At 39.1% G+C, this 14,069-nt stretch overlaps 1 protein-coding gene across 1 annotated transcript in view; it reads left to right on the top strand.

The window, feature by feature from the left end:
• Nucleotides 1-6,259, top strand: part of LOC117246618 (uncharacterized) — a 28,838-nt gene extending 22,579 nt beyond the window's left edge. Inside the window, exons 5-8 of the mRNA XM_078176117.1 lie at nucleotides 4,464-4,635; nucleotides 4,773-4,999; nucleotides 5,249-5,459; nucleotides 6,001-6,259. Of these exons, the coding sequence (XP_078032243.1) occupies nucleotides 4,464-4,635; nucleotides 4,773-4,999; nucleotides 5,249-5,459; nucleotides 6,001-6,104 (714 nt within the window). The 3' untranslated portion in view covers nucleotides 6,105-6,259. The remainder of the gene's footprint in view (nucleotides 1-4,463; nucleotides 4,636-4,772; nucleotides 5,000-5,248; nucleotides 5,460-6,000) is intronic.
• The last annotated feature ends 7,810 nt before the right edge of the window (nucleotides 6,260-14,069 follow it).

Raw genomic sequence — 14,069 nt, 5'->3', positions numbered from 1 at the left:
TAATTTTGGTATTGGTATTATAACTATGAAAATGGGACTGTGGTCAAGATAATTTGAAAAAAGATACAGAAGGATGAACAGCAGGGGATATTTGCAGCACTGCTGGTGGAAAAGTGAATATGTGCACAAAGGTGTGCTATACATAATATGCTATACTGTGTTTTGTATTGTGTATTTATACAGTATATAAATACTGTGTGTGTATATATATATATATATATATATATATATATATATATATATATATATACAGTACAGGCCAAAAGTTTGGACACACCTTCTCATTCAATGCATTTTCTTTATTTTCATGACTATTTACATTGTAGATTCTCACTGAAGGCATCAAAACTATGAATGAACACATGTGGAGTTATGTACTTAACAAAAAAAGGTGAAATAACTGAAAACATGTTTTATATTCTAGTTTCTTCAAAATAGCCACCCTTTGCTCTGATTACTGCTTTGCACACTCTTGGCATTCTCTCCATGAGCTTCAAGAGGTAGTCACCTGAAATGGTTTTCCAACAGTCTTGAAGGAGTTCCCAGAGGTGTTTAGCACTTGTTGGCCCCTTTGCCTTCACTCTGCGGTCCAGCTCACCCCAAACCATCTCAGGTCCGGTGACTGTGGAGGCCAGGTCATCTGCCGCAGCACTCCATCACTCTCCTTCTTGGTCAAATAGCCCTTACACAGCCTGGAGGTGTGTTTGGGATTATTGTCCTGTTGAAAAATAAATGATCGTCCAACTAAACGCAAACCGGATGGGATGGCATGTTGCTGCAGGATGCTGTGGTAGCCATGCTGGTTCAGTGTGCCTTCAATTTTGAATAAATCCCCAACAGTGTCACCAGCAAAACACCCCCACACCATCACACCTCCTCCTCCATGCTTCACAGTGGGAACCAGGCATGTGGAATCCATCCGTTCATCTTTTCTGCGTCTCACAAAGAGACGGCGGTTGGAACCAAAGATCTCAAATTTGGACTCATCAGACCAAAGCACAGATTTCCACTGGTCTAATGTCCATTCCTTGTGTTTCTTGGCCCAAACAAATCTCTTCTGCTTGTTGCCTCTCCTTAGCAGTGGTTTCCTAGCAGCTATTTGACCATGAAGGCCTGATTCGCGCAGTCTCCTCTTAACAGTTGTTCTAGAGATGGGTCTGCTGCCAGAACTCTGTGTGGCATTCATCTGGTCTCTGATCTGAGCTGCTGTTAACTTGCGATTTCTGAGGCTGGTGACTCAGATGAACTTATCCTCAGAAGCAGAGGTGACTCTTGGTCTTCCTTTCCTGGGTCGGTCCTCATGTGTGCCAGTTTTGTTGTAGCGCTTGATGGTTTTTGCGACTCCACTTGGGGACACATTTAAAGTTTTTGCAATTTTCCGGACTGACTGACCTTCTTTTCTTAAAGTAATGATGGCCACTCGTTTTTCTTTAGTTAGCTGATTGGTTCTTGCCATAATATGAATTTTAACAGTTGTCCAATAGGGCTGTCGGCTGTGTATTAACCTGACTTCTGCACAACACAACTGATGGTCCCAACCCCATTGATAAAGCAAGAAATTCCACTAATTAACCCTGATAAGGCACACCTGTGAAGTGGAAACCATTTCAGGTGACTACCTCTTGAAGCTCATAGAGAGAATGCCAAGAGTGTGCAAAGCAGTAATCAGAGCAAAGGGTGGCTATTTTGAAGAAACTAGAATATAAAACATGTTTTCAGTTATTTCACCTTTTTTTGTTAAGTACATAACTCCACATGTGTTCATTCATAGTTTTGATGCCTTCAGTGAGAATCTACAATGTAAATAGTCATGAAAATAAAGAAAACGCATTGAATGAGAAGGTGTGTCCAAACTTTTGGCCTGTACTGTATATATATATATATATATCCCACTCTGGGGTTGAGGTGAATAAAAGAACTGTGTTATGACCTAAATAACATGCTGTTGCTATCTGCAGAAAGTATTAAAGCATGAAATCCCGCGTTTTTAATGTACGAAAACATCCTGTATCATAACTACATACGTGCCGTTTGTAACAAACCAAACCGCGTGAAAATCATTTGAAAATTCAGTGAGTTATGCTATTTTACTTGTGCATACAGCTCCTTCCTCAATAGAAGTGAATGCACTGTGGAGGCGAAGCGAGACCCATCCAAGATGGCGACCGGCGAGGACGTCGGCTCTGATAGGCAGCGGCAGTCAATGCGGCGTCTATGTATATATGTCTATAGTTATGGATACCACGCAGACAAATGAACCTAGCAGTAAGTAATTTTTCCTACCGGTTATGTATCTCAAGGTTTTAGCTTAAATTTGACATATATTTGATTTTCTGTTTTTGCAATATTTGCTGAAAGTGATGGTTACCTGAATGCTAAAGGGTAACATTACACATCAAAACGAGTTAGAAATGTGGAAATTCTCAATTTTTGTGCATATGAAATTACACTGGCTGGCATTAAACAACGTCATATTATGCCTAAACCTGCAGATACCCGGTACACTGCATATCAGTTACTGCAGAAGCAATGTGGACAAGTGTTGCAAATAAGTGTCAGGCTAACGTTACAAACACTTAACACAATGTTTCGTGTTTTAGTGTAACTTAACTTTATGTTATGACGCAATTTTAATGTTAACGTACTGTGATGTCCATATCAAATATCATGTCAATATGGCTGCCGTGAAAAGGGTATATTGTGTGGAGTTGTGAATATATAGACTTATATGTCTATTGGTCATATATTGCTTAGCTAAGCAATAATTAGATTTTTTTGATCACTGCAGAAGACATGGAGAGGAAGTTTGCAGTGGTGCAGTGGAGTGAAGGGGAGGATTCTGGGAAGCTCAGTGAAGTAAAAACGGATAACATAGGGGGTATGATGATTCCAAGATGGACCAACATGGGAATCCCATTTCCACCTACTCAGCCATTATCGAATGGCGCCATGGGAAGAAACAGCGAGGAGGGTGGCCTCGCTACAGGGGCACTGTAATTTTTGTCAGTGGTAAGTTGATGTTGATATGGTTCGAAGTGAAGATTGTCCTCATTTAAAGCGGACCAAACAGCTCTGGTGTGAAAGCAACCTTAGTTTGCAGTGTTATTGGTGAGATATACTCGTGGAAATAAAATTACACATGTAAATGGAACTCATACTATTTTACAACAGTTTTGCCACCATTTTGTCATGTATACTGCTCTACAAAATGCTAGAAAGTTGTAAGCTGGCAGTTAAACTGTGTTTCATTAACAGTCATTCACTTACACAACTTCACTTGTCTCTAAGTGAATGCATGAGCAACACTATAACACAGTAGCTCTCATAATGTTAACCATAGTAGTACTCTGCAGCAGTGGTTTCTATTATTTTTAACATCAAGTTCTCCTAAAGTGACATAAATTAGAACACAATCCCCTGTCTGATGAGATTTTTGCTTTTAGATGTTTTTGTACATAAAGTCTATTAAACCATAACCAAAATAATTGTATATTCTGTTGTTCATATGGATAGAAATATAGTAAAATATTAATTATCAGCATTTTTGCTAACCCCACTATGAACCACAGCTCTACACAACACATACTTTGTTGTGATGCTGTCAGTGTCATCACATATTAATATGTTATTAGTAAGTAGTAGTTAGGGAATGGAAAATGCAATTTGACATCACACTGCAGCAGTTAATCACATACACAAATACCCTGTTTGTTTAGCTGTCTTTGTCTCTTTCTCTGAATTCCATTTTTTTCTTTTCTTTGTTACCTCTCTCTGTCATGCACACAGGAAGTATAACCAGTCCAGTGTGCAGTTGTGTTTTTCAGTCATTGATAGAAATACTAGTCATTGCTGCAATGGCCTGAAAACTTAACATAGATGGCGATACAAAAAGTGCTCTTGAGTAATAAGCAGTATGTTATTAAATCTGTTTGTTTTTATCCTTCCTTTGTTCTCTAGCTTCTCGTTTTGAGGCAACCCATAAACTTGATGCACTGCTGAAGGAAAATGAACCTGCAGACCTGACCAAGAAGGCATCAGTCCACCCTCAAAGATATCAGGATGATTCAGATGACTCAGATCCAGATGATACTCAGATTCTGACTCAGTCATTGCCAGTCAAGTTAACATCAATTTACTTTTAACTATTTCGTGGTGACCATATTTTTCAGTGGTAGGGGTGTAACGATACACAAAATTCATGGTTTGGTATGTACCTCGAATACATGTACCGTAACACCCCTATTCAGTGGTATCATGTAAACAGAATGTTTAAGTGGTGGGCACTACTGTATTATAGCCGCCACTATCTAGCATTAAAAAAAACATATATGAGGATTCTTGATTCTTGATACTGAATCTGTTGTCTGTACACTTCAACTGCTCAACTCCACCATCATCTGTGTCTTTGTTTTCTGTCAGTTGTTCTATGTCCATGTCTATTCTTTTTTTCTCTGTATACCCAGAAGTCAAAGGCTCTCACAAGGAAAGACCCTGCAGAGCAATTCCTTGAGATGTACAGTGATTCACCGCATTCTTCAAGTGATAAAAGTCTGAGAAAGACAGTGGTTGAACTAATGCGGGAGATCCAAGACCTGAGAGAAGAGAACATGAAATTGAAGGAGTTGGTTGTCCAAGGTATCACTTCTTCCCACTCATTTAACAATTAGACAACCAGTACACTTAAAAAATATCACTTTAGCCTGTATTTGCAATAATTTACTTTATACTAAAGAATGATGTTAACCATTTTTGTTCTGGTCTACTGTGTATAGATGTGCCAGACCTCCTACAGACCATGAAGAATATTATTGATTTGGCTGAACCTCTTGAGAGATCCAGTTCAGAGCTTACCACACCACCACTGCCCCCCCAAAGTTCTCCGCAGTCCAGGCCCGGTTCATCATTTGCTGATTCACCGCTGTCTCTCCCCAAATCTGCACCGTCGCGCTCCACATCAGAGTCTGCTTTTCCAGCAAAAAGGGACTCCCCGTCGTCGAAGGTAATTGATTTTTAAAGAATAAATACAGTGCATATATTGGATCTACTGTCTGTCAGAACAACTTTTTTTTTTAGAATTTTTTATTTCTACTGTACAATTCATACATTTGTCAATTCATAAATAATCAGAACAACTAATATGTACGGTTATGGCAGATCTCATTTGTTTTAATGTCTCAAGTCTCTTGGGGTGAGCAAATCATACATATGTGAATCCTAAAATGCTCACCATGTCTCCTTGTTTAAACAGGTGGAGATCCATCCTGGGACTGGAGTCATGGTAGAAAAACTGCCGTGGGCCTATGCCGTTAATGCAAATTCGGCCACAGTATTTGTGAGGCATCTGCTCACGGCAGTCTTCCCAGTGGAGATACTGCTGGTGAGCAATCTTCGAGGAGGGAAACGAGGCAGAGGAGATACTCGTCTACCTCTGGACAAAAATAAATTGGATGCCATCTACAGTAAGTTATCAGCCTTTTATGATATGTGTTTTGCCAATAGTCCATGCTTTTTTGTATTCACTGATTTCAATCAAGGAACCTAAAAAAGATAGTCATACATCACACCAGCATTCTGGATGCATGGAGAACATATCTACCCAACATTTCTACATCTATGACTGTTAATGAAGAAATGCATCAGCCAAATGGAAGAACCTCATTCATAGAATACTGTCTAATCTTCCTCTGGAGTTTTTTTGTCCAATAGCAAATAAACAAATGAACACATTTAAAAAATAAGTTTTTTTTTAGTCTGAAGTATATTCTTGCATTTGATAGAGGCATTTCTTCATCAAATGTCATACAGTGTGATGTATTTCGTTTTAGTGAACTTCTCCATGCATCTCCCATACACTGCAATAGAGCTGGCACCATTAGACATTAATATAATGTAATGATCCTTCTTTTATTGGTTTTTATTGGTTTTGTTCAGATTACTAACTGTTAAGTTCTACTAAGTTCTTTTATTTTTTCCCCTAATTTTTGTTTATATATACTGTAGGTGCAACTCTTGAGAGGTGGCCAGGGACCCAACCCTCCAGCATTGGAATCACAATAAATGCCAAGATTACAGAGTTCCGTGCCAATAGTAAAGCATCCCCTTAAATTGAGCTTTGTTGCTGTTTGTTGTGTAATTTCAGTTGTTGAAAACAAACACACTGTTCAATGTGAAATTATTTTTGTTCAGCAGTGGTACATATTAGTTAATGTAAGTGACTATGCCTAATTTGTTTTGCAAATAAAGTTTGTTGAATTAAAAATTTGCCTAACAGCCATTTTTTTCAATATTACAGGTACTGAAAGACAACATTTATAGACTGCATTTATGTAATTTGAATAGTAGAAAGTAGTTGTTCTGGGAGCTGACCAAGCAGTTAGTGCATTGCTAGTTTGTTACACAGTTTGATCCAATTGCAGTAGTAAAGGGACAAATTAAGTCTTGTCACTTTCATGTGTGAGTCATGTGTTTCTTATGACAGAAACTTATATGACACTGACTGTATAGATTCATATATATATAAAGTATGTATTTTTTATAATCTTATTTCAAATTTCATAGGCTGACATTTAAGAATTCTTATAGAAAAAACAAAGAAAACATAGTTTATCATGACATTATATGCCTTAACATACAAAAAAACTATATGTAATGGTACATATTCATATATGTTTTTATACTGGTTTTTATTAAATGACATATAATGAGCTTATAGAAAGCATATAAATAAAGCATAATTCCCCTGCAAAATATATTGACTTTACATACAGAAAACATATATATAATGGTATTTGTTCATATATGTAAAGCATATGTCTTTAAAACAGACATATAGGAAAAACTGCAAAAATTATATGTAACATGTATGGAAAACATACTTTGACATGTACTTTCCTTATATACCGCATACATAGATTTCACATGATTCTTATGTAATTCTTTTTATTTTCTTGTATGAAAAAAATGCAAAAGTGGCCACTTTCAAGAGTAAATCATATAAGCCTTATATGATGCACAATACATAAAACATACACTGAAGGTGATGGAACTTCTTATAAGTTTTTTCTATTTCTTTTCCATATGGGTACATTCTCCTTCTCTCTCCACTATTACAGCCCAGTGAGAGGATGATTTGGCTTCCAAAATCACAGATCACAATTGGCAGTCAATTCTTCAAAGAGTTCACTCTTCCTCAATTTGCACCAGACATGGCCTCTTACAGTTCAAGGTTCTGCACCGCCTACAGATCCCTTATGCAACAGGTGTAGAACAGTAACAGGATCCCTCATTCATACCTTCTGGACTTGTCCAAATCTTAATAATTATTGGACATTGATATTTAATACATTTTCTGTGATTTTTGGAGTCAAATTTACACCCTCCCCACTAGTTGCAATTTTCGGAGTAATTTCAAAGAATATACCTCTTCCTAGACACTACACAAATGCTGTTGCCTTTGCCTCCTTCATTGCTAGACGCCTTATACTCACTAAGTGGAAGCAGGAGGCATCTCCCACACATGCACATTGGGCTGGTAATCTCATGAGTTTTCTACATTTGGAGAAAATAAGGTGTACGCTCGGTGGCTCTACAGCTAAATTTTACAGGACATAGCAACCATTTCTGACATATATAAAAACTCAAAAATTGTGTGATGTTTCATAACTGATTCTTAGACAACTGTGACTGATGTATAAATATATATATGATTGTGTGTGTGTACTTATGTTTACATTTTGACTTGTGTTGCTCTCTGCTTAGGTATGTCTGAAATGTGTATCTGCCCATGTATACATGTATGTATACTGTCATTTTAGTTTTTATTTTATTCTTATACAAGACCCAGTATTAGTCATCACCGGGAAACATTTCATCAAGAGTAAATATTTGTCTGATCATGAAAACATTACCAGTGATGTAAAAGTCAAGGAAGATGTGGACAAAGTACTTTTTACATTTTCTGTAGAGAAATAATGTTCTACCCAAAGCTTTTCTGTGCACGTGGTGTTATCAGACATTTTCCCCAAATCAGTAACCACCCGAACACATTCTGCACTTCACAACAAGTATCATGAAAGGCATGTATCAGTGACAATGAGCTGTAAGCAGCTCAGCTGAAGTAAAGAAATTGTAACAATTCCCCTTGTAATAAAATTAACCAAAGGAAAAGTTACAACGCTAATCTAAAGGTTACGGGCGGATCAGGTGCGAGGTGTTTGAGATACGAAAAGAGATTAAATAATTTTGCTTTATCACCCAAAACAAACTCAAATTCTCACACTTGCTGTGTTAAAATATTCAGAATAAACGAAGATTAACGAATGAGTCACAATAAGTTGAATCAATAATCAAACTTTAGTGAAAGAAAATAAATCATGTCCGCGTCCGGACGGAGATAACACTTAAACAAGAAACGGCGTGGGCGCCGGTTCAACAAAAAATTCACAGGTTATCAAACCCTTTTTCCACATTATCACAAAACACACTCTTCACAAAATAACCCGAAGTACCCCCCCCCCCCCCCCCCCCCCCCAGCAGTCAATCAAAGTCCTAGAAGCCGGCAAAAAAGAAAACATGTATGTTAAAGGGGAGTCTGTTGGAGCGTAATGAAGCGCCGCAGTTCACAAAAACAAACAAAGAACCACGCAACCTCACCACTCATCCCGCTTGGCAGCAAAGTTGTGTCTTGAGGTAATCCACGAGGAACAAAAACAATCAGTTTTCCCCCGCCATGCATCACTTCCCCCTTATATCAAGTTTTGGCATCAACATAATAACAATATTTCAGTCCATACCATACCCGTGTACATATAAATGGCATCTGATAAATTCACCATACAGCATTAATAAATGTGACAGCGGAACATGAAAAATTATAAATTTTTCCCGTCACTAAATGCCTTGTGTAAGGTAGAACTAGGCGACCTTTACAAAATGCTTGTCAGATATGGCAGTAATTACTTATTTGTCACTATCATCCCAAGTATTTCTAAAACACTTAACAATATTTAGTCATCTGTTTCACTTGATCATTTCCCTTAAGTGATGCTCCACTCCAGCTTGGACCTCTCTGCTCTGCTGAACATGCTGGACCCTTGTTCCTTCCTCTTTTCAGCTCTATGAACTGCTGCTGAGTCTTCGACACAGCAGAGAGGCAGGCTTGCTTTCAGTGTCCTCTACGTCGCTTTCACATTGTCTCTGGAGAAAAGATTCAATACAGGCACATTTCAGCTCTCACATGAACTGTATATTGTACAGCTTGCAGTGTAGATTTGAATTAGTCCATCTACCACTCATACATGTACTGGACTTAAAGAGTCTTGTTTTGCTCTATCCACTTCTTAGCTATCACTTTCGCCTCTATCAGTTCATCATAATTCAGAAATAGTATCAAAGATACATCACACATTTCTGACCTGGTCTAATCTGGGCACCATGCTACAGTTAAAAACCGGAAGAAGAAAATCACTGGATGGTGTTTATCATTTTGTCTCTTTTTTCAGCAATTTTTTATTCATTTAATTTCATTTCATTTCAAACCTTTATTTAGTCTCGAAGGACATTGAGGTTTCCCTCATTTCCAATGTCGTCGAGATTACAGACACATTTGAACCACAGCACAATAAAAACAGTACAGAATAATCACTGTGAACAACAATTTCATCAGTGACCAGGTAGATAAAATAGAATCAGGTAAAACAGTTGCAATGTGAAACACAATGGTTAGAAATCAACGTCCTGAACTCTGAAAGAGAAGGAAGAACATGAATTTTTACTTTCACTTTCAATTTTACTTTGTGTTGCACTTAGCAAACACATCCAATTTTACAGGGTAAATTTCAGTGTTTTCCCCAAATACTGTATATATGGAATTATACTATGTGGTCTATCTTTTATGTGGTGTTACATACAGAACATACAGTATCTCACATAAGTGAGTACACCCCTCCCATTTTTGGAAATGTTTTATTATATCTTTTCATGGGACAACACTATAGAAATGACACTTTGATATAACTTAAAGTAGTCAGTGTACAGCTTGTATAGTAGTATAGATTTACCTTCCTCTGAAAATTACTCAAAACACAGCCATCAACATCTAAACAGCTGGCAACATAAGTGAGTACACCCCACAGTGAACATGTCCAAACTGTGCCTAAAGTATCAATATTTTGTGTGCCAACCATTATTATCTAGCACTGCCTTAACCCTTTTGGGCATGGAATTCACCTGAGCTCACAGGTTGCTTCAGGAATCTTCTCCCACTCCTCCATGATGGATGTGAAGACACCTTGCGCTCCTCCACCTTCAGCTTGAGGATGCCCCACAGGTGCACAGGTGAGTTTAGGGCTGGATACATACTTGGCCAGTCCATCACCTTTACCTTCAGCTTCCTCAACAAGGCAATTGTCATCTACTAGGTGTGTTTTGGGTCATTATCATGTTGGAAAACTGCATTGTAGCTCAGTTTCTGAAGAGGGGCAATCATGCTCTGCTTGGAATTCATGTTACCCTAAATGAACTGAGCTCCCTAGAGCCGGCAGCACTCATGCAGCCCCAAACCATGATGCTGCCACCACTATACTTGACTGTAGGCAAGGGACAGTTGTCTTGGTGCTCTTTCAGCATGTGTGGCACCTTGGTGAAGAGCACCAAGACAACTGTCCTTTGCCTACAGTCAAGTATAGTGGTGGCATCATCATGGTTTGGGGGGCTGCACCTGTGCACCTGTGGGGCATCCTCAAGCTGAAGGTGGAGGAGCGCAAGGTGTCTTCACATCCATCTGCTCCATGATGTCATCATGGAGGAGTGGGAGAGGATTCCTGAAGCAACCTGTGAGCTCTGGTGAATTCCATGCCCAAAAGGGTTAAGGCAGTGCTAGATAATAATGGTTGGCACACAAAATATTGACACTTTAGGCACAATTTGGACATGTTCACTGTGGGGTGTACTCACTTATGTTGCCAGCTGTTTAGATGTTGATGGCTGTGTTTTGAGTAATTTTCAGAGGAAGGTAAATCTATACTACTATACAAGCTGTACACTGACTACTTTAAGTTATATCAAAGTGTCACTTATGTGAGATACTGTAGTACATAACTATCTTAAAATGGAACATAAATTAGCATGCTAAGAATAAAACTCAACAATCTTGAGTCATGTATGTTTTAGTTTGTATGTTGGACTGAGTTTGAACTGGAGTTTAGCAACCTGACCAGAACTTGACATGCCTGATGATGGATTATTTATTTATTATTTTCAAGTGTATCTTAAACTCCGATTCTGACTCAGTTGTTTACATTGACACATATCATGTGTTGCAAGCAGATACGAAATGCAGGGAAAACAGAGCATAGCTAACATCTTTTTTTTGCAGAGACAGGCTGTACATGCATATATGAGGAGTGGGTGAATGGCCAGTGAATAAAGGTGTGGATAAAGTTCAGCAGTATGTCTCCAGAAGGCAGGGGGATGGCGCTAAAATCATTTATGGATAATACATTTACCTTCATTCCCTGGTCCTCCCCAAAGAGCCTAAAGATGGTACCTATACAAAGCTCTTTTCTGGACTGTACGGACTGTGTATTGTCACTAAACCTATGGCTTATCGGCTGAACCATTCAAGTTGCACTTACAGTTTACATCCATGTCTGCGAAAACATGGATGCTTCATATACATCTTCCCCCGGCAGCACCCTCAAGGCTCTTTTGAGATATTGCGTTCATGAGAATGAGACAGATGCAAGGGCACAGTGACCTTGACCTTTGACAACAAATTCTAATCAGTTCATCCATGACTCAAAGTGGACATTTGTGCCAAATTTGAAGAAACTGTGTTGTGTCTAAGAGATAACATGTTAATGAGAATGAGACGGATGCAAGGTCACAGTGAACTTGACCTTTAACCATCAAAATCTTCTCAGTTCATCATTGAGTCCAGGTAAATGTTTGTTCCAAATTTGAAGAAATTCACTCAAGATGTTCTTGAGATATTGTATTCAAAAGAATGAGACGGATGCAAGGTCACAGTGACAGACAACTCGAAAACATTATGCGTCCGGCCACGGCTATCGCTGGACTGCAATATCTCATCATGCAGTGTATCTTGTACAGTAAAAGTGTTTTGGTCTGTACAATAAACAATCAGATAAACAATTATAAAAATATCAATATGTGACTTGAGTTTAGAGAGGAAAAAGTGGTCTCACCTGCAAAGGATCTGAATCTAAGTTGCCCTTACTCAGCAGTTTCAACTGGATCAGCCGGTTACACATCCACACCATGTTATAGGACATCTAGAGGGGTCAATGAGGTGAAAAGAGAATGCTTTTCAGTGGTCAGTAAAGCTTGCAAAAAAACATTAACAAACAAACAGAATACTTGAATGTTTTTCAGGATCAAACTTGTATGGGACAGGACTAGAGCGACCCTTTCTTTCTTTTTTCACATTAGCTCAGCTCCAGCTAATGTTTAGATTTATCTTTATTGTTTGAATCTTAAAAAGGTGAGGAGCAACAACACAGAAAAAAACAAGTGACAGCAGCTGGTAGCTGATAGAGCCTTTGTTGCTGCTGCAGCTGCTGGCTGCATGGATACTGGCACCAGTTGTAACTATGCAATCTACAGTACAGGCCAAAAGTTTGGACACACCTTCTCATTCAATGCGTTTTCTTTATTTTCATGACTATTTACATTGTAGATTCTCACTGAAGGCATCAAAACTATGAATGAACACATGTGGAGTTATGTACTTAACAAAAAAAGGTGAAATAACTGAAAACATGTTTTATATTCTAGTTTCTTCAAAATAGCCACCCTTTGCTCTGATTACTGCTTTGCACACTCTTGGCATTCTCTCCATGAGCTTCAAGAGGTAGTCACCTGAAATGGTTTCCACTTCACAGGTGTGCCTTATCAGGGTTAATTAGTGGAATTTCTTGCTTTATCAATGGGGTTGGGACCATCAGTTGTGTTGTGCAGAAGTCAGGTTAATACACAGCCGACAGCCCTATTGGACAACTGTTAAAATTCATATTATGGCAAGAACCAATCAGCTAACTAAAGAAAAACGAGTGGCCATCATTACTTTAAGAAATGAAGGTCAGTCAGTCCGGAAAATTGCAAAAACTTTAAATGTGTCCCCAAGTGGAGTCGCAAAAACTATCAAGCGCTACAACGAAACTGGCACACATGAGGACCAACCCAGGAAAGGAAGACCAAGAGTCACCTCTGCTTCTGAGGATAAGTTCATCTGAGTCACCAGCATCAGAAATCGCAAGTTAACAGCAGCTCAGATCAGAGACCAGATGAATGCCACACAGAGTTCTAGCAGCAGACCCATCTCTAGAACAACTGTTAAGAGGAGACTGCGCCAATCAGGCCTTCATGGTCAAATAGCTGCTAGGAAACCACTGCTAAGGAGAGGCAACAAGCAGAAGAGATTTGTTTGGGCCAAGAAACACAAGGAATGGACATTAGACCAGTGGAAATCTGTGCTTTGGTCTGATGAGTCCAAATTTGAGATCTTTGGTTCCAACCGCCGTGTCTTTGTGAGACGCAGAAAAGGTGAACGGATGGATTCCACATGCCTGGTTCCCACTGTGAAGCATGGAGGAGGAGGTGTGATGGTGTGGGGGTGTTTTGCTGGTGACACTGTTGGGGATTTATTCAAAATTGAAGGCACACTGAACCAGCATGGCTACCACAGCATCCTGCAGCGACATGCCATCCCATCCGGTTTGCGTTTAGTTGGACGATCATTTATTTTTCAACAGGACAATGACCCCAAACACACCTCCAGGCTGTGTAAGGGCTATTTGACCAAGAAAGAGAGTGATGGAGTGCTGCGGCAGATGACCTGGCCTCCACAGTCACCGGACATGAACCCAATCGAGATGGTTTGGGGTGAGCTGGACCGCAGAGTGAAGGCAAAGGGGCCAACAAGTGCTAAACACCTCTGGGAACTCCTTCAAGACTGTTGGAAAACCATTTCAGGTGACTACCTCTTGAAGCTCATGGAGAGAATGCCAAGAGTGTGCAAAGCAGTAATCAGAGCAAAGGGTGGCTATTTT

Source organism: Epinephelus lanceolatus, chromosome 16 (assembly GCF_041903045.1).
Source record: "Epinephelus lanceolatus isolate andai-2023 chromosome 16, ASM4190304v1, whole genome shotgun sequence".
Lineage (NCBI taxonomy): Eukaryota > Metazoa > Chordata > Actinopteri > Perciformes > Serranidae > Epinephelus > Epinephelus lanceolatus.
The sequence above is the reverse complement of the archived record's forward strand: the minus strand, read 5'-3'. Positions and strand labels throughout refer to the sequence as shown.